Genomic DNA, 23864 nt, shown 5'->3' with positions numbered 1-23864 from the left:
CTTAGATAGAAATCAAGATATAAAGGGTGTTGTGGTGGTTGGGGGGAACATTGTTTTATTTTTATGAGAAAAAAATGATACATGGCTTAAAAGTCAATGTGGAAAAGAAATGAAAACTTAGGATATTTATTATTTCTTTTTGCAAAACATGGTAAGAATTGTCTTTTTTTATAGAATTACTTATATTTGTAATTCTTCTCTGGAAGGTCTTAATTACAGAGCATGGCGACCTTGGTAACAGCAGATTTTTAGATCCAAGAAACAAAATTTCCTTTAAGTTTGATCATTTACGGAAAGAAGCGAGTGACCCGCAGCCAGAGGATGTGGATGGAGGCTTGAAGTCTTGGAGAGACTCGTGTGACAGTGCACTGAGAGCCTATGTGAAAGATCATTATTCCAACGGCTTCTGTACTGTTAAGTATCTGCCTGTCCTCAGAGAACATCTACCTACCTTATCCTTTTGAACCTCTCTGGCCCTCCAGGCTTTACTTCTTTTCTCTTGGTTATTGTCATCTCCATATTTTATTCCTTAAATAATTTCTAAAGCAATGTAAGCTTTTGAAAATTTCTTTTTTAAAGATTTACTTTTAATGTTTTTTAATTATGTATGAGTGGAGGTAGGGGTTGCATGTAAGCACAGGTGCCCCTGGAGGTTTGATCCCCTGAAAATACACTTACAGATGTTTGAGTCACCTGACATGGATTCTGATGTTTGAATCCAGGTCCTCTGCTAAAGTAGTCCATGTTCCTAATTACTGAGCCATTTCTCCAGCCCTAGAAAATTTCTTTTAAAAATCTCAGTGCATGGGCTGGAGAGATGGCTCAGTGGTTAAGAGCACCCGACTGCTCTTCCAGAGGTCATGAGTTCAATTCCCAGCAACCACATGGTGGCTCACAACCATCTGTAAAGAGATCTGATGCCCTCTTCTGGTGTATCTGAAGACAGCTACAGTGTACTTATATATAATAAATAAATAAATCTTTAAAAAAAAAAAAAATCTCAGTGCATAACAGTTTAAAATATCCATATATTGTATTTTTTTATCTTTGTCTTATTTACTCACAATAAATCACCTCTACCCATTAAAACATTATTAAAGCCAGGTTTGATGGTATACTTGTAATCTTACAACATTTGAAAAGTTAGAGCAGGGGCATCCAGAGTTCAAAATCGTTGTCCACTCTACAGAGAGTTAGAGGGCAGCCTGGACTATGAGGCATCTGCTGAGAGTGGGAATGGGTGGTGGAATTTATAGTTGGTTGTATCGTGCTTAACTTTATTGGGTTTTAGTTTGTTTTGAAACAGGGTCACTAAGTTGTCCAGGCTATCATTGAAACTTTTTCTATAGTCTAGGTTGACATTTACTCTTTTGTCTTTCTAAGAAGCCCAAGAAGCTGGAAATCCAGGCTTGCCCCAGGACTACCTACATTTTTAACTTTGTAGCTGATAAATAAAATTGTATGTTTATAGGATGTATAACATGTTTTGAAATATACCTTGTGGTATGACTAAGTTGAGTGTAGAAACTTGGAATATATAAACTTTCCCCCTGGTTTGTTGATTTGTTTAGATGGGGCCTCAGTCTGTAACCTAGTCTGGCCTTGAACTTGAGAAGATCCCCCTTCCTAAGACTGTGCTGTGTGCTGGTATTTCAGGCTTCATTTACCACACCTGACCGGAGGTGGGGTGGTTCTGCTCTCAGCAACCTTCAGATATACAGTTCATAGCTACTAGTTAGACTTTTAAACCTGTAATGACCAGTTTAATAGGGATATAGCTAGTTAAAATCACTGTGAAGTCTTGAGTAGTTTAATCCTAACCCAGTCACTTAACTAGTTGTGTGGCCTTAGGTATAAACTACCTAACTTCAGTTTCCTCGTTTATATAATAAAACAGTGTCAAACAGTATCATTGTGAGGATTGGGTAAGTTAATAAAAGATGCTGGGAGGGTGCGGCACAGTGTAAGCTGTACATAAGTGGAAGGTGCCGTTGTTCTTACATGTTTTATTTTTCTAAATAATAAAGGAAACACATCATTGTAGCTGAGTACAGATTTCCTTCTCAAACATTCTTCAGGAAAGGAGACAATACATTCTCTCTTAGAAATCAGCTGGCCGTTGGGGATTTAGCTCAGTGGTAGAGCGCTTGCCTAGGAAGCACAAAGCCCTGGGTTCGGTCCCCGGCTCCGGAAAAAAACAAAACAAAACAAAACAGAAATCAGCTGGCCAATCCAAATTTACCATTATTTCAATTCAAAGTTTATCCACATTTTTGTTTGTCTCTTTTGAGACAGGGTCTCATTATGCAGCTTTAGCTAGGCTGAAACTCACTGTGTAAACCAGGCTGGCCTTGAACTGAAGAGATCTGCCTGCCACTGCCTCCTGAGTGCTGGGATTAAAGAAACTTGAACCACCCTGTCTGGCAATTTACATTTTTAATCTGAAGAGCTCAATACCTAAGAACCCCCCTGAGACCTTTTTTCATTTTATTTTTAGTTATATGAGTTACAGAAGGTGATAAAATTGCACCAGTGCAACTTACAATATCCTAGTAACCTTCATCCTTAGCATCTTAGAAGATCCTAATTTTATCTCACTCTGTGTCACGATTTCTGTACAGTGTGTTCCAGACATTTTCTATTATCAGATGAGCATCTAACCTAAATCTAATTAGAATTGAGATGGCTGAAATTTTTGTTCTTGTTTATACTTAGAAACCTTATTCTTCCTTCCATTACACTTTGGTTATTTTATTTGTTTACATTTCAAAATGTTGTCCCCCTTCCTGGTTTCCCTTCTGCAAGCTCCCTATCCCATGCCCCCTCCCTTTCCATTATACTTGAATCTGAGGCAAAAGGATCCTCATTCTTAATTTTACACTGTCTCGTATCTTCAGGGTGGCTCTGTGTGCTTTGTCTTCTACTCTAGTGTATTCCCCGTTGCTTAGGTACAAGGTCTTGGTTTGGGTTTTGAACCAGTTTCATGCTGGCTTCTTTCCATCTCCCTGGCTCCACTTTCCAGGTGCTGTGATTACAAGCATGTGCCATGGTGCTGAATTAGAAATAGTTCTCTCTCTTACCTTTAAAGGGAAGTAAAACTGTGTTGATCACATTAATTCCTGTAAATTACTTCTGTTTCTTTAGGCCTCTCTTTGTACCTCTTGTTTCTTCCTCTTCTCTGCTTTCTCCTTCCCCTAGGTTTGCACTCTGTGTCCCATAAGGAAATCAAGGACATTTTCCCCTGTTAGTGTATTTATTCACTAGTAGTGCAAGTCTGAACCTTTGACTTTTCACTGTTTTTGCCACTCTATGCAAACTGTTTTCTGAGCATAATGAGCCAGCATTGTCTTCTGAGTCCTTAATTTCTATATGGTATTTCACACTGAGCCCATCGCCTACTTCTAGAAGTAAGCTTTTGCTTAGGTTGATTCATCAGCACCCAGAAATTCTAGTTGCTCCATAGCTGTTGCTTTCTTTCCCCACAGTGTGAATTTAGGCATTCTCCAAAGATATATTTCTCTGTCCTAGAGGTTTATAGCCAAATATCTGGGTTCACAGCTGTTAATTCCAGCAGTTGGTAGCTTGAAGAGGATTGAAGTAGGTTTGAGGCCCAGGTTAGCCTACCTAGTGAGTTCTAGACCAGGGTAAGCAACAGAGTATGAGGCTCTGTCTCAATAAAATCAAGACAACAGAAGCAACAGAGTTCATAGTGCAGTTAATACAGACAAAGCCTGGGCATGGGACTCACACCTAGAGTCTCAGCACTTACAGTGTAGAGGCCCACGGTGTGGAAGCAGGAGGATTGCCAGGCTGGGCTACAGAATGAGACTCGGTCAAATGGAAAATACACTACAAGTGCATTGGAAACCCTGAAACACCATTTGTTTTCCTTGCTTTCTTTGGTGACTGCATTTTCACTCACATCCCCACTTCTCCCACTCTGGGAGTTGATACTTCCGAGTGCTTGTTAGACCTTCTTCTGGGTTTCCCAATCTGCTGATGGTGCCACATCATGCAGGTGTAGAAATAGTTTGACTTCTTTTTCCTTTTACCCTTGGATTATGACACATAGCTAGAGTTCTTTCTTAGTTACGGTCACCACTGCTATGACGAAACGCTATGACTAAGGCAAGGTTAGTGGGAAATGTTTTGTTTGAGTTATGCTTCTGCATCATAGTTCTCTAGGAAGTCAAGGCAAGGACTCCCACAGGCAGGAGGAGCTGGAGGCAGGAGCCGATGCAGAGACCATGGAGAGTGCTGCTTACTGGCTTGTTTGCTTATAGAATCCAAGACCACCACCAACCATAGGCTGGACCCTCTCCCATCAATTAACAATCCTGAGTTCTAATTGACAGAATGGTCCACAGGCTTGCCCACAGACTTGTCTTATGGAGGCATTGTCTCAGCTGTGGTTCCTTCCTCTCAGATGACTTTAGCTTGTATCAAATTGACATAAAACTAACCAGCACAACCTTTTCGCTTTCTGCATAATATCCCTCCTTTCCATTCCCATTCACAGTGCCCTAGACCTTTGCCTAGGTTCATTTGTAGCCTCCTAACTGACCTCCGGCTTTTTTCCATTTTATCCTCTGTACCAGCAATGCCAGAAATAATGGTTCTGGTCTTGTTTTGTTGTCTCTTGTAAACAGAATACAGTCTGAACTTTTTACCTCCTATTTAATACATAGGCTTCTCTCTCTCTCTCTCTCTCTCTCTCTCTCTCTCTCTCTCTCTCTCTCTCTTTCATATCCCAGTAGATCTTGCCCAACTATACCAACATGGCAGACCAATTTGGCAGATAGTTAGCATGTCCTTGTTTTCCTGCCTGAACTGTTGACTTGTCTTTAGCTTCAGTTTCTCCCTGTCAGACTTGTGCATGATTCGTAAGGCCCAGCCTAACTGGTATCTGACTTACAGTGTGATAAGCCAGAAGCTGTAGCCTCCTGGGGTTCACTGTAACTGTTTCTGCTTTGTGCTCACCTCCCAAGAAGACCTGTATTAGAAGCCTATTTATTAGCCTCTGACACTTAGTCCCCTCCAAGGTTGTCGATGTGGTGTACTGCTTTCGTACAGTTTCTTATAAATATGTTTTTCATGTCTAACTATTTTTTCCCCAACAATAGGTTTACGCTAAAACCATAGATGGACAGCAGACCATTATTGCATGTATTGAAAGCCACCAGTTTCAACCCAAAAACTTCTGGTAAGAAATAGATGTTCTCTTCTATTTTTATCTAATTTACGTTGGAAAGAAACCAGTGACTGAGACTTTGTTTTAAAACTAACTTGAGATAGATTATTTGATTTAGAGACTTTAGTTCTATAAAATGAAGGACTTAGACATTGTTTAGATTCCTTCCATTTCTAAGACTTCTGTAATTGTACCCTTTTGTCACACCAAGTGAGAACATGTGATTTGCACAGTATGCAGCCATTTGCTCTTTGTTCTTGTGTGAGAAATAAAGACTATTAGAGCACTTCCCTACTGTGAGCAAGGCCCTGGGGTTATCAATTCCTGGTGCTGGTTGTACAGTATAGTGTTCCCAGGTAGTCTCCCCTGACACGAGAAGAACCTCCTGTAGTCAGAATAGGTGAGCCTCTACTTCAGAGGGCAAGGGAAAGGTAGAGTCCACCTGCTTAGGAAAGACTTGTTTATGATTAGCCAACTGGATCCCAACTTTTATGTAGTGATATCTTGACTTTGTCACCTCAAGACTAGCTCCCACCAACACTATTGCACTATTCTGTGCCTGGTCACCTCTTCCTGTGCCTGCTGCTAATTCTGCGGTATCATGTCATGTGTGTTTTTATAGGAATGGTCGTTGGAGATCAGAGTGGAAGTTCACCATCACACCACCTACAGCCCAGGTGGTTGGAGTGCTCAAGATTCAGGTAAGTTCAATGTATTTACAGATGATGTTTAAAATGTCATTTGTTAAAATAAAGGTGCCATTTGCTCTTTGTTCTTGTGTGAGAAATAAAGACTAATAGAGCACTTCCCTACTGTGAGCAAGGCCCTGGGTTTGATCCCAGTCCCTTCAGGAGGGGAGGAGAGAACTAAACCATATATTGATGCAAAGGAGGTCAGTGGCAGTTAGTAGAAGTGGTAGCCTCCTTCCCAGGCATTACTTGAGAGAACTATTGATGAAGGATGAATACTACTGGATTACTTTTTTTCTTTTAAGGATAACAAGATCTTCTAGAAATAATCAAACTGGTTTTAGGAAAGAGTCAGTGAGTGTTAAGTACTTAGGAGCTAGATGCCAGGCATGGTAACACACACCTTTGGTCTCGACAGGCCTGATCTTGCTGCTTCATTCTGGTATGTAGGCCTTGGCCACCAAGCAAGGCTTTTTTGTTCTGTTTGGGGTGAGTGCTGAAAAAGTTCTGTATACTAAGCACTTCCCAGTCCTGAGTTCTGGAGTTCTTTTGGTCTGTATGTTTTATTGGTTTGTTTTATTTTTTTTAGATAGGGTTCTCTTGTATTCTTTTGACCTAGAACAATTATTAACCTTGAATACCTGTCCCTCCATTTCCAAAATGCTGAGATTACAGACCTGTACACCACATGGCTTGTTTCTCTTTGTAATTTTAAAACAGTGTTACATATACCCAATCTCCTGGCTTGCCCTCCCAAGTTCTAGGAGCTGGGCCTATCGTGTACTTACCTTTTAATAGTCAGAATGAGAGTTAGCATGATGAGTCAGCAGATAAAGGCATCTCTTCTCGAGTCTGATGGCTGAGTTTAATACCCAGTTCCCACATGGTGGACGGGAGCCCTGACTCCTGCAGGTCATCCTCTGACCTCTACACATAAATACATACACATTCAATAAATGATTTAATTAAAATAAAATAAAATTAAAAATCATATATATTGAATATTATTTGGAAGGTTATTTTAGATATTTACCCTTTATATTTCTCATTGGCAAATTTACTATCCTTTGGCAAAAGGATGATTCTGAGAAGTAATAATTTCCAAAGACTTAAATTAAAGCAGGCACATTGAAATTTGTATTAGTCAAGGGGACTTGGTTGTGTTTTGGTTTTGCTTCATTAGTAAATGGATCCTGAGGATGGTTCTGCTTTAGAGCAAGTAGAGTTCAAGTTGAGTTTCTTCTAAAGCCGCAACACTGGTTGTTATTTGGGTTTATAACGGTGAAACTTATTTCCCCTGTCTTCTGTTCTTCTCCATACTGTAGTTCTTAAGAAGCATAGCAGATCAGTATGGCCTAGACCTATAATCCCAGCTATCAGAGGGCCGAGGCAGGAGGTACAGAGTGAGACCAACTAGTCACATAGTCTTTTGTTGTTGGTTTGTGTTTGGAGTTTGGGGGGTGTTTTTGTTTTTGAGATGGACTTTCACTCTGTAGCCAATGCTGGCCTAGAATCTACTGTATAGTCCACATTAGCAGCGATCCTCTTGCTCCAGCTGCCTGTGTATTACCACCATACCCGCCTCTTCTATTTTAGCTCTAAGCATACATCTTGGCTTGCATAGCAGGTCAGTTAAGGTGTTTGCTTAACATGTATGAAGCCCTATGTTTGATACCTAGGACTAGATAAGAAAAAAAAAAATCATTGTTGATCTTCAGCCGCAGGTCTACTGGGGGAGCAGAGGCAACAGTGGTAGGCTTGAAGAAGAAATAAGCCCTGACAAGCAAATGGGTGTGGGTGGTAAGGACTGTAGACTGATAAAACAAGACACTGGCTGGGAATCTGTAAACAGCAAGTGTATCGTTCCCACTTGTATTAGTTGCTTTTTTGTTGATACAGTACACCACCATGATCATAGGCAATTTACAAAAGAAGGGGGTCTTTTGGAAGATTTATTTATTTTATGAATATGAGCACCCTGTTGCTGACACACCAGAAGAGAGCGCTGGATTCCATTACAGATAGTTGTGAGCCACCATGTGGTTGTTGGGGATTGAACTCATGACCTCCGAAAGAGGAGCTAGTGCTCTTAACCCCTGAGCCATCTCTCTAACCCTTATACGTGAAAGTCTATGGTTCTAATAGAGTAAGAATCAGTCATGGCAGAGAGGCATAGTAGCAAGTGACAAGGTGGCAGAGCAGGAAGCTTAGAGATCACATTCTCAGCCTCAGGTAAAAAGCAGGAAGAGCAAACTGAAGTAGGAAGAGGCTGTGAGCCCTCAGAGCCTGCCCATCCCCAGTGAGGTGCTTTCTGCCCCTTGATTCTCTTGCTGAATTTTGGGAGGACACCAACATTCAGTCCATAGCGTTAGATGAAGAAAATGGCATTATCTAAACCACCTTCCCAGCGCCTCTAATAGGGTAAAGTTTGGGTTCTTAATTTGGCTTATAAGGTCTTTGCTCTCCTCATCATTTAACTTAAACTCAGTAGCAGGGTTGTCTGACACACTCATTTATGATCTACTCATACAGTGAGCTCTTTGTCCTTCCCTCAGCTAAGCCAGTTTTCTTCCATTCTGATACCCTTTGCTAGGTGACCTTCTCCTTTTCTTTCAATCTTCTTTCATGTGCATTAGTGTTTTGCGTGTATGTATATCCATGTTAGGGTGTCAGATCCCCTATAACTGGAGTTACAGACAGTTGTGAGATGCCATGTAGGTACTGGGACTTGAACCCAGGTCCTCTGGAAAGTCAGTCAGTGCTCTTACCTGCTGAGTCCACCTTCTCCATCTTATCTGCCAAGGTGGCAACTCCCGTGTTCTAAGCCTTGTCCAGGTTTAGGATCTTGTTATTTTCCATGTATGGAAATGGCTTCCCTCATCCTATTCTGGACGGCCTGTTTATAGTCCTTTTAAGATAGTTTAAGGTTTTTGTAACCTACCAAATCCCTGAGCCTTACATGTCTAGGTCTGCTAGTATGACTTGTACTCTGCCTCTTCATTTTTTATTGTGGCTCATTGCTTTACATACTCATAACTGTGCTGCTGTTTTGTGCTGCTGGGGATTGACTCTGGGATCGCATATAGAACAGGCAAGTGCTCTACCACAAAACTTCAGCTGTAACTCCAACACTGCTTCCATCAGGCAACTTTTACATTTATTGGGGGTTGGAGGGTGTTGGTGTATGTGTGGCAGTACATCCACGGAGGCCAGAGAACAAAACAGACAGGGAGTTGTCTTTTCTCCTGTCACGTTGTAGCTTCAGGGATTGAATCAAACCATCAGACTTATAAGGAAGAGTCTGCAACCACTGAACCATCTCAGTAACCCAGCACTTACTTTTGTTTGTTTCATTTTGGTTTTGGTTTTTCAAAACACGATTTCTCTGTGTACCCCTGGATGGCCTGGAACTCACACTGTAGACCAGACTAACCTCAAAGTCACAGAGATCCACCTGCCTCTGCCTCCTGAGTTTTGGAATTAATAGTGTGGGCCAACGCTGCCTGACTTATTTTTGTAATTTAAAATAAATAATTAACTTTATATATTTATATATATACATATATATATACATATATATATGTATATATATATGTGTATGGGTATTTTGTCTACACATATACCTATGTACCTTGTTATGTGCCTGGTGTCTAACGAGGTCAGAAGAGGGCATCAGATCCCCTGTAATTGGATTTATATATGGTTCTGACCCACCATGTAGAAGCTGGGAACAGAACCTAGATCCTCTGCAAAAGCAGTAAATGTTCTTAACCAGTGAGCCATCTCTCCATCGCGTTATTTTTGTAATTTACTAATAATTTTTTTTTTTTTGGTTCTTTTTTTTCGGAGCTGGGGACCGAACCCAGGGCCTTGCGCTTCCTAGGCAAGCGCTCTACCACTGAGCTAAATCCCCAACCCCTACTAATAAATATTTTAGTTTTTAGTCCTCTCTTTAACCTTCAGGTTTTCCTGAACTCCATGAGATTTACTTGCCAATATTGATAATCATACAGATAGGGAGATAATCTCAGGTGTTAAGTACTAGGGTCTATGAAGAGTCCTTGACCTTCATAGAGACAAACTATTGGTCAGTGATTTTTGTATTGATTGTTTTGATACTGTTAGAGGTATAGGATTGCCTCAAGTTCCAAGCCAACCAAAACTACCTAAGAAGATTGTCTGAAAAAGAAGCAGAATGTTGGTTGTGTTTGTAAGCATAATGTGTGGCCCAGGACTCAGAGTGGAGCAAGTGTACGTTTGCTAAACTTAGTAATCCAGTTTCCTTTGCTATGGAAGATCTCTTAAATCTATTAAGTGAATTTACTTACCATTGTGAATTGTCATTGATTGTATTAAGTGTTTGGAGTAAAAAATGGCCTCAAACATGGATTGTGCCCTTGGCACTATGTTTGTGTATAAAGTATGCATAACCTTTCTCAAATATTATCCCTCACAGGTTCATTATTATGAAGATGGCAATGTTCAGCTGGTTAGTCATAAAGATGTGCAGGACTCAGTAACTGTTTCTGTGAGTATGCAATGGGGGATGTCAGCCTTACTTTTCTTTTCCTAAAAAAATTAGCTTTGTACCTAACATATAAAAGGTGCAAATTTTAGCAGTTTCTGTTCGTACCTCTTATTACCAAATGTCTGTATTGGTTTAAAGTCTTTGACTAAAGGTGGTTGTCATGTCTTAAAAGAAGCTTCTTTTCTTTGTTTTTTGGAAGGGTTGTTTGAGACAGTATTTTATATATCCTGGTTGTCTCTGAACTTGTTTTGTAGCCATTGATGACCTTAACCCCTGTTCTTCCTGCCTTTACCTCTCCACTGATGGGATTAAAGGGATTCACCACTGTTCCCAGTTTGTACCATCCTAGAAGTGTAACCTAGGGCCTTAGGTGTACTGGGCAAGCACTCTACCAACTGACCTATATCCTGAGTGCTATGTGAATTTATTATTTATTTATGGCATGAGACCATACGTAGCCAAGGATGAACTTATTCCTTGTCTCCTTGCCTCCATCTCCTTAGTTCTGGGATTTCAGGTAAATGCCACATGCCCTGCTCTGAGAAACATGTATTCTTTATTTGTCTTGCTGCTGCTTCTTCTTCTTTTTTTTTTTTTTTTTTTTTAGAATTATTTATTCGGGGGCTGGAGAGATGGCTCAGTGGTTAAGAGCACCAACTGCTCTTCCCAAGGTCCTGAGTTCAAAATCCCAGCAACCACATAGTGGCTCACAACCATCTGTAATGAGATCTGATGCCCTCTTCTGCTGTGTCTGAAGACAGCTACAGTGTACTCCTATATAATAAATAAATAAAATATTTTTTTTAAAAAAAGAATTATTTATTCATTTTATGTATGTGAATACACTGTAGCTGTCTTCAGACACAGCAGAAGAAGGCATCAGATCCCGTTACAGATGGTTGTGAGCCACTACGTGGTTGCTGGGAATTGAACTCAGGACCTTTAGAAGAGCAGTCAGTGCTCTTAACCACTGAGCCCTGCTTTTTCTTAATTGTAAGATTTTCTCAAGGACAGAAATGCCACCAATCAGCAAATGCAAAGTGGATGAAGAGTTTGTCCCATGAGTCCTGTAATACTCTATTCGTATAACTAGGAAACGTTTAATGTTCATGAAGGCAGGGAGCACTGTGTTTGCAACCTGAAAAGAGAAATAGATGGTGTTCTTCCTTTCATGGTTTCATTACTTCTGTAACTGACTACCCAAGAGCTTTTGTTCATGTGTTATATTTATCAATATTTACATTAGTAAAAAATAAAACTGCCAGGCATGGTAGGGCCTACCTCTCTCTATTCCTCACACTCAGAAGACTGAGGCAGAAGCATTGCTGCAAGTTTGAGGCCAGTGTAGACTATGTATGATGTGAGATATTATCTCTAATAAAATAATTTTCAAAATGAAAACTTGAACAATGTCAAAATATTTAATTAAAAATAGTGAAACTAGGTACAGTCAAACAGGCCTGTAATCTTGAGCATTAGAGAAGAGGAGACAGGAGTAGTATCAAGAGTTCAAGGCTAGCCTTAGCAATAGGAGACCTTGTCTCAAAAAATTTAAACAGGTCACCCTGAACTACAGTAGAACAGGTCAGCCTCAGCAACTTAGTGAAAATTTCTTTTTTTTTTTTTTTTTCGGAGCTGGGGACCGAACCCAGGGCCTTGCGCTTCCTAGGTAAGCGCTCTACCACTGAGCTAAATCCCCAGCCCCCGAAAATTTCTTAAAGTTTGAGTTTGAGGCCAGCCCAGGATATGTGAGACTAAGATTTCAAAACCTAAACCAGGTGTGATAGTCATACCTGTGTACATGGAAACCCTGCTACTCAAAACGCAAGTCTTTTAAAAAGAAAGTTTAAGGCCTGCCTCAGCTGCATAGCAGCTTGAGGCGAACCTATATACATTTATGAGCCTGTCTTAAACTATAACATTTTTAAAGGGCTTATGAGGGAGGGAACGTGGGGTTGGGAGTGATGGCTCTTACAGAGGATTGAAGTTGAGTTCCCAGCACCTATATTGTAACTCCAGTTTTAAGAGGTACAGACCCTTTATTTGGCCTCTCAGAGTATATGTGCACATGTACATATAAATAAAAAATTAAACCTAAAAGGGGGGCTGAGAAACTAAGTATGAAGTGTATACCTGTAATCCTAGTACTTGAGAGACAAGGGCAGAAAGATCAGGAATTAAGGTCATCCTTGGTTATATAGCAAGATAGGTATCAGGTTGCAATACAAGAGACCTTGAATCAAAAAAGACAAAATGGGGGAGGAGGGCAGTTAGGCTGAGGATATATATAGCTCGGTACTGGAGCATTTGCCTAGTGTGCATAAGGTCCTGGGTTTAACCCCTACTACTGCGCGCACTTGCACACACATGTGTGTACACATACATACAGTTTCAAGACAGGATGCTATGTCTAGGGGGTATATAATGAAAAGTGCTTCTTCTGGGAAAGTACTAGTTTTTTTTTTAAGATTTATTTATTTTATGTATGTGAATACACTGTCACTATCTTCAGACACCAGAAGAGATCATCAGATCTCATTACAGATGGTTGTGAGCCACCACTGGGTGCTGGGAATTTAACTCAGGACCTCTGAGCAGGACCCATCTTCTTTCTGTCTCTCTCTCTTTCTCTCTCTCTCTCTCTCCTCTCTCTCTCTCTCTAATTTCATTGTTGATGCATTTGATTTATTTTAGAGTGGTGGTACACAGATGCCATGTGTATAGAGGTCAGAGGTCAATCCATAGGTGTCTGCTTTCTTCTACTAATATAGGTTCCAGTTGTTAAACCCAGATTGTCAAGCTTAAGGGCAAGCATCTTTACCTGCTGAGCCATTCCACCAGTCCCTAGATCCTTTATTATTCATAATCTGTATAATTTTGGTCAGGTTACTTCAGAAGTCCTGTTTTTCATCTGTCAGATAATAACATAACCCATTTCATAGTGGGTTGAAGAGGTAATATGTATATGAACAGTGGATAAACTAGGGTCCTTATACAAGTGTTAGTTCATAGAGTGGGCTTTTCAGTGTCTTTTCATTGCTTACATATTTTTAAAAATATTATTTCCCTCTTTTCTTTTATTAGAATGAAGTCCAAACTGCCAAGGAGTTTATTAAAATCATAGAGAGTGCAGAAAATGAGTATCAGGTAAGAAGAACCTGGAAGTTACTTCTCTGTAAACATTTTTGTCTAATCCTTTGTGTCCTTTAACTCAAAGCACAAACTGTTGGGTGTTCCTAAGTGTGAGTCCTCACAGGCCCTGCAGTAGGGTGTTCTGTTTACAATATGAGACTGTAGCCATGTCTCAGGAGCACGGATGAGTTTGATTTGCTTTCAAGATTGGAGAGGAATTCAACATACATGTTGTCTTCCTGTGTCCTTTCTAACATGTCCTTTGACTGTCTGATTATCTTCCTGTTTACAAACAACTCTTTCTATTCAAGCAACTCATCATCAATTATCTATTGCAGACAGCAATTAGTGAAAATTATCAAACTATGTCAGACACCACGTTCAAGGCCTTGCGCCGGCAGCTTCCAGTTACCCGCACCAAAATCGACTGGAACAAGATACTCAGTTACAAGATTGGCAAAGAAATGCAGAATGCTTAAAGGCCGTCTGTAGGAGTCTCCAGTACATGGAAAGAAAAGGATTCAACACAGTGTGGTCATATGATAAATAAGTGATTTATAAACAAACAAGAGTGATATTTTGCTAGTTAACAAAGTTAACAGATCTTCTAGCCTCATGGAATACTGTTGAACCTAGAGCACTGTCTTGATTCTTTTGTGTGTGTGTTCTCTGCTTTGTAATATTCTGTTATCACTTTATCTACTTGTAAATCTTTTTTTCCATTTTGCTACATTTAATGTCGAAGAGATATATCCTGAAGTCGTTTTACTGTTTAGAAAATGTCCTAGCCATGAAGCCCCATTACTGGCTTTTGCAGTCTGTTAAGTACCTTACCCCTATGCTTTAAAGCACTTCCAGTACTTCCGTGGCTTTTAGTGATCCACCAATGGCTAAAGAGGCTACGATCCCCACGAGCTGAGTGGACAACACACTCCTGTCCTACTGCTTTGATCATTTATAGCTTCTCACAACTGTAGTTTTCAGACATTTGGATTGGGGCTTTGGGGTCCATGTTGGGAGGCAAAGGAAGTTTCCTGGAATTTCCATGGCAGCAGCTACTCTGGGGACTTGTTTTTAATCCAAAGACTTGAACCACATCCCCTGCACATGAATGTTTGCTTATTTTCATTTTCTCGTTGTCTCCTCCCATCTAGTTCTGTTGTAGCCATGGATGTCTGTAGGAAGAACAGCTTAGAAAAAGCATTAGGAAACCAGGGTTGTCAATCACATGCGTCTGTTTCCTTCAGTGGAAGGGAGTGAGTGATGCCTGATCACTAGAATGCTGGAGCGGTGTGGTCAAACAACCTGGTGATCCTCAGCTCTTCTGTTACGAAAGCCTCCACCTTAATCTCCCCCGCCCCACCCCAATATTCTGAGCATTGTTTAGGCCCTAATACTGGCCTTTGTCTCAGTGAATAGAAGAACTTACGCCTATCGTATATCCTTCCTCTAGGCCCTAGCCCTAAGTTCTGTTTGTCAGTCAGTAGAGTTCATTCTTACTGTAAAGGTCACAGGTGCTTTACTACTTTGCAAGGGAATATAGATGTAGCCAGCCCTGAAGCTTTGTTATAAGAACTGTCACACGGACACTTTCCCCCAAAGTTCTACTGTGTTTAAATGTGTAGAAAAATTAAAACACAGGATCAGAGTCTAGAAGTCTTGATCCAGACTGACTAAGTCTGGCTATACCAAGTTTTCATTCTTATCTACCCTGGATCCACTTCTCTTGCCAGTGGCAATACCTGCAGGAGCCCCTCAGCAGATGCTGGCATTCTTAAAAGAGCGTCGCCCATTAGCATTGCTCTTCCACATTTGAGAACTGCTGACGTGCTGTGGAGGTAGTGGATATAAAACTTGAAAACACAGACATTGAAGGAATAATAGGTATCTGTGCTTTGTGCTCTCTGGTAGGATTGTTCAGTAAGCAGGCGAATAAACAGCTATGTCCCTCGCAATGCTGGAATGAACCAAAGTGAAAAGGAGGGCTCCCAGGCAGTATCTGTCTGTCATAACCTGGTATTTCAGAGAATGCTAGTGCTTTCTTCTAAACAGGATGTAAAATAAAATTCATTCCAAGTTACTCTTTCTCCATCATCCTACCTGCCTAGAACTCATATAACTGTGACAGAGCTACCTTCCCAGGTATATTGGCAGGTGTGTGTGTGTGTGTGTGTGTGTGTGTGTGTGTGTGTGTGTGTGTGTGTGTGTGTGATCTTAGAACACACAGGTAATGTGATATGACCTATGACAACTGGTAACAGTGGATTCATTTACATTGTTTACACTTCTATGACCAGGCCTTAGGGGAAGGTCAGATTTTAAAACACCAAGTAGTGTCTTCCTGCCTGTCCCCAAGGACAAGTTACAACAGAAGGTGTTGGCTTCGGCTCTGTTCTCTTTTTTTGCTCAGTAATACAGTCAAGCAGGAGTTTGTTTGCAAATGAAAGCTGTGTAAGCATTTTTGTTTATTTCAAATAAAATATATTTGTATTATTTGTCATTCATATTATCCATCCATGCCACACTGTCTGTACCAGGTAGTCCAATAGAAATATACCTGTTTTGTTCTAAAATTGTGTCTGTCCTTTCTGTCCTTCTGTCAACCTTTGTTCTCAAGGTAAGACATTTGACTATAATTGATCTGTTTGTTGAGAATCTTTAAGGTTTCTGAAATTGTGCCCTACTTTAGACTAGTGTGGACTCAGTAAATATGCCATGACTTGTAAAGAACAGCTCCTTTTGAGTGAATAGTCTCTTAGGCTGAGGCAGGAGTATGGCTGTGAGTTTGAAGCCAGAGAAGGCTACATAGTAAGTTTCAGAGCAATCTAAACTACCTGTGAGGCCCCATTTCCAAGAAATGAAAGTAGAGTGAGGGCTGGTGGGAAGGTAGAGCGGTCAGTCAGCTGTTAGGAGTGAGTACTGTTCTTGCAGATGACCCAAACCAAGTGGGACACAGTCAGCCACGCGCATACACAACACAATCCATTCTTAAAAATAAGTACAAGAGAGATGGACTGGGCACCTTTAATTCCAGCACTCGGGATGAAGAAGCAGCCCTGATTTCTGAGTTCAAAGCCAGCCTATTCTAAAATTGACATTCCAGGACAGCCAGGGCTACACAAAGAAACCTTGTCTCGAAAAACCAAAAATTAAATAAAAATAAATGCTCGGGGTTTTATCAAAAGCCAAAAATCTAAATTTTACCACTATCAACCCAAAAGCTACCAGTGACTTGTTTTCCGCCAGTGTTGAAAAGAGTCTGGTTATGAAAGAGCAGGTCTGACTATGAGTGCAGTCACTAGGCAGGAGGTAAAACTGGAAGAATTCTGCAGCTTCAGCCTGTGTGCCAGTTCACACTGGCTTAACCTTAAATGTTTTTCTCTCCTCCAAGTCTGGTTTATCTACTGATAACCTATAGAAAGTGGTTTAGGTTGGTTGGTTGGTTTTGTTTTGTTTTTTATCTTGATTTGCAAAGTAAGCAGGGAATTTCCTTGATTTATCATCCAGCACCAACTGAGATTCCTTCCTTTTGGGGTAACATTTAACTATGTGTCATTTCCTGTAAAAACAAAATAGGATTTTTGCCTTTAATTTGTTACCTCTATTGGTCTTCTCCAAATCCTATCCATCAACTTAAAAGCAATCTGCAGTTGGTTGGGAGTTGGCAAGGTGGCGAATTGGCTTAGCAGGTCAGGGTGCTTGCCATAGTTCATAGCCCTAAGTCTGACCCATGTGGCTGAAGAAAAGAACCAACTCCTCAAAGTTGTCTTCTGACCTCTATCCTTGTATAGTTCTGGATTATTTGCATAAACAAGAAGTCGATACCTTGCCAGGTCCTCAGAAAAATCTGACTTCCCAGCAGATTGAGTAGTTGCTTCCTCCTGTCCTTTTTTATAGAAATGCCATGTTATAGAGATCAGCCTGGAGAGTCCTACACAGATCAGGAGTTTCTGTGAAGCCTCGTGGTTGGGGCTTTAGGGACACAGTTGAACATTGTTTCTTGGTCATCTGAATCTCCAGTTGTCCCTCTGTTGCCTATTTCTAGTGCCTCATATGTTTTACAATGTGAAATTTTAAGACTAGACATTTAAATTGATAAGGTGTGCACGACTAGCTTCCTGTTTTTGAGCAACACCCTCCAGCCCTACCCCACCCCCTGCCCTGTGAAAAGCAGAGAAAGAAAAGGTCAGTAAATACAGAATAAAACTGGGTGGTCCTGTAGTGGTTGAGATAAATTCTCCTTTAAACAAATGTTGTCTAGTAGAAGTGTCTAATTGGTTCTGAGGATAGAAACCAATTATATTCCTCTTCAAGCCCAAGATACCAAGAAACATTCTAAGGCTGCTGGTAATGGCGCATACATGCGTCCCAGGGCTGGAGCATCACTGCAGCTCCCAGGCCTGGGCGTTGAGAGGAAGAATTATGCATAAAGCCATGCAACTCACCCATGGGGTAGTCCTGTTGCAGATAGTCAAAGTGAACATGGATTAGTAAGTGAACGTTACTTTTGAGTCCGTCTCTTAACACTCCTGCTGCTGTAGCTAGGATGAAGGAAGCTATGTAACAAGCACTGTCTAGTGCTTTCTACTTAAGAGTACTGACCACATTTCAGTACACCACCCATTGGAGCCTTGTTTAAGCTGTAAAATCACCACCAAGAAGCACAGAAGGGCAAAAGCCATGGCATTAAATAGATCATGAGAACACTTGTTTATGAGGGTTGAAGCAAGGAAGCAGAGTATCACAGTGCTCTCTCTGCCTAAACTGGGGACACAGACACAGGATTTCCTTACAGGCTGAAAGTGCCATTACAAGTAAATGTTGATGAGTAGATAAATTTGCAAACAAAGGCTCTTTAAGTACCTGGTATGGCTTTTCCCTTGGTATGCGGTAGTAATTTAGTTTCAGAGTTTTTTTTAGTTGCCTTGGGTAATGTAGTCTAATTTGAACCCAAAGGTTAGAGACTATTCAAGTGGTGATTTATAAAGCCCAATAAGGAGTATTAAGAAAATGGCTGGGCGTGGTGGTGCATGCCTTTAGTCCCTGCACTCTGGAGGCAGAGGCAGGATGATGATCTCAAGTTCTGGGCCAGCCTGGTTTACAGAGTGCCAGGACAGCCAAGGCTGTTACATTAAGAAACCCTGTCTCCAAGAAAAAAAATCTTGAGAAGCTGGGGGTTTATTTCACATACAGTTAGCTAACACTAACTTTCAGGCTGCTGCTGCTGCTGCTGCTGCTGCTGCTGCTGCTGCTGCTGCTGCTGCTGCTGCTGCTGCTGCTGCTGCTACTGGTCAGACTCACTACAATCAACCTTACTTCTTGGAAGTCCAGTTCTTAAGAGAAAGATGTAATGAAAGCTCCAGGAAATTGCTGAGCTGATTTCGAGAGGTGGCAGCCATTCTAGACATCTAGAACTCTATGCATCAAAACAGAAACTTTCAAAGTAGAGTCTTCCAGAAGATCTGTAGAGACGTCCCATTGTAACCAAAGCTACTCGCCATCCAAAACTTAACCAAGTTTTTACATAGACAACCATCTGTGTTTTGAAAGTGTTCAGGACATGATCCAGAGAAAGGGCTGAGGTCCTCAGGTGGCCAGATTTGGAATTGTTAATGTGTAATAATGAGCACGATACCAAAAAAAAAAAAAAAAAAAAAAAGCTCAGGGGCTGGAGAGATGGCTCAACAGTTAGGAGCACTGCACTGACTGCTCTTCCAGAGGTCCTGAGTTCAAATCCCAACAACCACATGGTGGCTCACAACCATCTTTAATGAGAGCTGATGCTGTCTTCTGGTGTGCCTGAAGACAGCAAGGGTGTACTCGCATACATTAAATAAATAAATAAATAAATAAATAAATCTTTTAAAAAAAAAAGACAAATAGCTCAGGAACCATGAAGTTCTCCAGTTAGTCAGTCACTTGTCTGGTTATCTTGAATAAATTATGTCAATGAATTCTAGTTAGCAGGTATAGTCTTGGGTGCGTTGGGATTCCTAAGTAAGCTATTTCTGTATATCTAAGATGCATTTGTGCTTTTTAGGTATATTTGTGTGATTTTTGAAATGGTAAAGAACAGCAATTTTGTCTTTTGAGAACATTCTACTGTGTAACCCAAAGTGGCTCAAACTAGTAGCAGACCTGACTCAGACTCCCAAGAAGTGGGATTGGGCCACTATGCCCCATTAGCAACAGCAATTTTTAGAAGTTTTTATCTTTCTTCTTTGGGGCTTCATCAGATTACCGGGATGGGGAGGTCTGGAGGTGGTAAACATCTGGCTAGTCCTAGTTTTTTCCTCTAATTCATATAATTTCTAGGACGTAAAAATTTCCCGTGTTCCATTTTCCTCATCCCTGATCACATGGCATTTCCTGTTACTAAAGCCTGTTACTCCTGGCCTTCTTGGTGGTTGGCTTAGGAGTAGGTAGTTAACCAAGGGCAAGCTTGACCCTTTTCAGGGCATTCCCTACCTTGGGTTAGACTGTGGCCGCGGGTGAAGAACCACTTTGAAGAAAAACAGTAACTTTGATACATGTGGAAGGAAGTCTGATACATGTATTCAGTCTTTCTGCCTTTCTCCTTGTAGTGGGGGGGGGGGACACACGTTGTTTTGTTTTATTTCATTATAGGTGCTGAAGATTTGTTTTACATCTGTTGTTATGGGAGCCCCACCCCTTAGTTTGTCTAAGCATATTAGTTTATTTCTCTTTTTGGTACTGATGTCGCTGTTAACCATTTATTGCCTAACATGCCTTGCTCTCGGGGTGCTAATGTTTTTTTGACGGCTGGGCAATCATGACTTACTGCTAGTAAGTAGTGAAGAGTAACACAAACCAAGTGCGGTTAAGTGCCAAATGTATGTATGGCTCAAGGGCTAGAATCCCCAACCTTGAAGTATTGTGAAGCCTGTGTGGTCCAGAAAAGTAAGTGAGGACTGGGTTTTGGCAGAAGCTCTTGTCCCACCCACCCACCCCCCACACACACACCCCCACACACACCCCTTTATCTGGAGACACTTGCTCTCCCTCCACCCTCCAACTTTGACTTCTGCCTTCCTCTGTGTCGGAAAGCCAGAGCAGGGAAATGGGGGAGGGGGCGTGCCGCTCGCTTCCGTACTGGTTTATGTCCCTGGCAGTCTGGGGGAGGTGCAGGACGAGCGGCCCCAGTCCAGCTGCAGCCGACCCATGTCCTGGGCCCTGCCCTTTGCTCTGCAGCTTTTCTAAGTCCCGAGGCTCTGGAGAGTGGGCGTGGGAGTAGCCCTAGCTGAGGCTCCAAGGTCCTCCCGGCTGTTTAGGGGGCCCCAGGCGATAGCCACGTTCGGATCCTGGCTCGCAGCCAGGGGAGGGAGCTTGGGGTAAGGGGAGGGCCCTGAGGGAGGGGTCAGACTCCTTAGGAAAGAGTTAATGCGAAGAGGGGGAGGGGATAGGACGAAGAGACCGAAAGGAAGGCTCAGGTAGAAGGACGGAGGAGGGGAGGCAGGCGGGGAGAAGGTGCTGGCCGAAGCAGACGTCAGAGGTAGGGGGCTTTTCCCCTTTGCACCCTCACCAGCCAACTCTAAACCGCGGCGGCGACTTTCAGTTTCATTTCCCGGACCCTCCTGCCTGGGCCGCAGCCGCCGCCGCGATGCCCAGCAAGTTCAGCTGCCGAAAGCTCCGGGAGACCGGCCAGGGGTTCGAGAGTTTCCTGGCCGAACGGGGACTGGACCTGGAGACAGATCGCGAGCGGCTGCGGGCGATTTACAACCGCGACTTCAAGCCCAGGTACGGGCCGGCCCACCGCGGGCCCCCACGGCGCGGGGCCAGCGCCCCGGGTGGTGGGGCCACCTTCCCGCCGCGGGCACACAGGGATGCATCTCCGGGCCGATCAGGCCGGTCGGGTCCTGGCAGACCTCCTCCGGCGCCTGCCCACGCCCAGCCAGCGCCACCCCTAGCCCGCCCGCTCTGCACAGCCCGGCCTGGCGGGGAGGGGTCGGTGCCCACGCGCGGCTCCGGGCGGCCGGGGCTCGGTGGTGGGGGAGGGGAGCCCCACAGGGAAGGCGCTGCGGGCGCGAGCTAAGCGGGGATCCCCGCCCCCTTGTTGAGGGACGACTGCCTGCAGGGTCCACGCTGCGGGAGAGCTGAAGAGGCCCAGGGTAGGCGGGAGAATCTCTGGGAGTCTCAGGGAGAAAAGAACACAAACTGCGTAGGCAGTCAAATCTCCATTAGCACCTGTGGCTTCTCCATGGAGACCCAGGGCCAGGGACAGCCTCCTGGAGGCCCCTTTTCCCCGTGGCTGAAGATATTTGGTTTCCTTTTCCTGTTACCACCCAAGTAAAAAAAATCAAAGAGACTTCTGTCAAACCACAGACGTGTGCTTCAGAAACACCTCTATCAACAGGCTGCTGCCTTGGATGGAAGACGAAGAAGCAGTTTAGCTAGGATGAGTGTAAAAAGGTGCACTGATAAACAGGGGAATGGGATTGGGCCTTAACAGAATTTGAGAGATTTGCGTTGTAACTGACCAAAATGCTAGTATAGGTGAGATATGGATGCTGTTAGGTGATTTGGGGCAAGACTTGGACGAAACTAATAATGGTAGTGTGGCTTGAGCTTGGGGAGAAGGTAGAGAGAGGTTGCCCGCGTTGACCAGAAAATATTACTGTTGTTCATGATGTCTTGAAAGCATGAAAAGGTTGAGTGGCTTCTGAAAACAAGGCAAAGACCTATATTGTATTCTACATCGCTCTTGGCACTGTGGAAACATACAGGTGAAAACTATGCAGGAAACAATAGGGTATGATATGCATACAGCATAGTCTATAGCAGGCTGCACACTAGGCTGACATGATTCTAGGGATAGTAAGGAAAATGTTGAAGGAAGGTAAAGAGCAGGATGGATAGTCAACATGTCTCCACCCACGTGTTCACCTATGTCCACAAAGTGCAGTGCGGCTCTGAACATAAGTCCAGTACTTTGGAAGTCGGGGAAAGAGAGTGCTTAACTCCAAATCCACCGGATTGCTAGGTGTTCCTAGCAGACGTCTGTGCATTGTTTACTGAATAGAAACACCACACGCCAACAGCAATTCTTACCATAAACAGACCAGAAGTTTACTTATGGAAAGTGGAGGGTGAAGAAGTTGATTAGATCATCAGAGTTTTTCACTAAGCTAATTTATCATGATTATTATTTATGTTAGTCAAGTTTATAACCACACGGGCTGGCCTCAAACTTTCAAACTTAAGTGGTTCTCCTGCCTCAGGCTTCCAAGTACAGGAATAGCAGATTTGACCTAAACCACCATACCTGGCTGCTGTGCTGTTAGATTTTTATCTTTTGTTGTTGTTGTTGGGGTCTGGTGGGTTTTTTAGGATTTATTTTTATGTGTACATGTATGCACTATATATGTACAAGTGTCTACGGACGCCAACAGAGGGCATCTGTTTCCCTGGGGCTGAGTTATAGGCAGTTTTGAGCCATTGAACATGCTTGAGCATCTAACTTGGATTTTCCAGAACCCGACTCCAGGCACTGAGCCATCATCTCTCCCATCCCATTTTGCTTTTGAGACAGGATTTCATGTAGTCCAGGCTAGACTTGAAAATACTATGTAACCAAGGCTGACCTTGAACATCTGATTTTTTTTCCTTCCTCTGCCTCTTGTGTGCTAGAATTAGAGGCACATCCCTCCACAGTTGGCTTTGCTCCTATTTTTTTTCAATTTATTTTGCAGTGCTGGAGCTTGAACCCAGGGCCTTGCACTTGCTAGGGAAGCAAACACTCCACCACTGAATGGCATCTGTAGCCTGTAGCCCTAAGGTAACTTTGCCTGTATGCACTTGTGTTTTACCCAACTAAAACTGGGAGATTGGCCTTGGCCTTGAACAACAGATAAAGTTTTAGTACACAGAGGAGGAAGAAAGCCTGGAGTGTTGGGTTTATATCCTGTCATGAGACCTATTCAACAAAAATGAGGAATATCTAACTTGGATGTCTAAGAGGCCCTCATGGTGAGTAGAATGTTCCCAGAGTTGCTCCAAAAAGCAGAAGTAGTAAGTGTTACTGCACAGGCCCTCTCAAGCAGCCTCTTCGCGCAGATTTCCACTTGACTGTTTTCTGTGCATCCCCACCCTTTTAATAGGGTCTTTTGGGTCCCTGACAGACTTTGGTAGCCTTGAGCTCCTGCTTTCTCTTCTCTACTATTACAGCTTTGCTTGGGCTAGGTAAACACTGCTACATACTGAATTACATCCCCAGTCCCTCCTATTCAGTAAAGAGAGTGAGAGACAGAGAGAGTGAGTGAGTGAGTGAGTGAGTGAGTGAGGTGTGTGAGAGAGAGTGAGTGTG

The 23864-nt window shown here is 42.6% G+C and overlaps 2 protein-coding genes across 13 annotated transcripts in view; both read left to right on the top strand.

Moving 5' to 3' along the window:
* Capza1 (capping actin protein of muscle Z-line subunit alpha 1) overlaps window positions 1-16113 on the top strand; it is a 45053-nt gene extending 28940 nt beyond the window's left edge. The window contains exons 5-10 of the mRNA NM_001109625.2: window positions 207-413; window positions 5124-5203; window positions 5814-5892; window positions 10337-10408; window positions 13493-13555; window positions 13879-16113. Of these exons, the coding sequence (NP_001103095.2) occupies window positions 207-413; window positions 5124-5203; window positions 5814-5892; window positions 10337-10408; window positions 13493-13555; window positions 13879-14019 (642 nt within the window). The 3' untranslated portion in view covers window positions 14020-16113. The remainder of the gene's footprint in view (window positions 1-206; window positions 414-5123; window positions 5204-5813; window positions 5893-10336; window positions 10409-13492; window positions 13556-13878) is intronic.
* A 4589-nt stretch (window positions 16114-20702) lies between these two features.
* The window catches only part of Mov10 (Mov10 RNA helicase), a 22731-nt gene continuing 19569 nt past the window's right edge, over window positions 20703-23864 (top strand). For 3 of the 12 annotated variants that reach the window (XR_015663741.1, NM_001393810.1, XM_087624640.1), the window contains exons 1-2: window positions 20703-20892; window positions 21117-21298. Coding sequence is in view for 4 of the 12 variants with exons in the window: in NM_001393810.1 (NP_001380739.1) it covers window positions 21162-21298 (137 nt within the window). In the remaining 8 variants the exon portion in view is untranslated. The other 9 variants (NM_001107711.2, XM_087624605.1, XM_087624645.1 and 6 more) reach the window with 6 other exon arrangements.

This window comes from Rattus norvegicus, chromosome 2 (genome assembly GCF_021556685.1).
Source record: "Rattus norvegicus strain SHRSP/BbbUtx chromosome 2, alternate assembly SHRSP_T2T, whole genome shotgun sequence".
In the NCBI taxonomy this organism is placed as follows: Eukaryota; Metazoa; Chordata; class Mammalia; order Rodentia; family Muridae; genus Rattus; species Rattus norvegicus.
The sequence above is the reverse complement of the archived record's forward strand: the minus strand, read 5'-3'. Positions and strand labels throughout refer to the sequence as shown.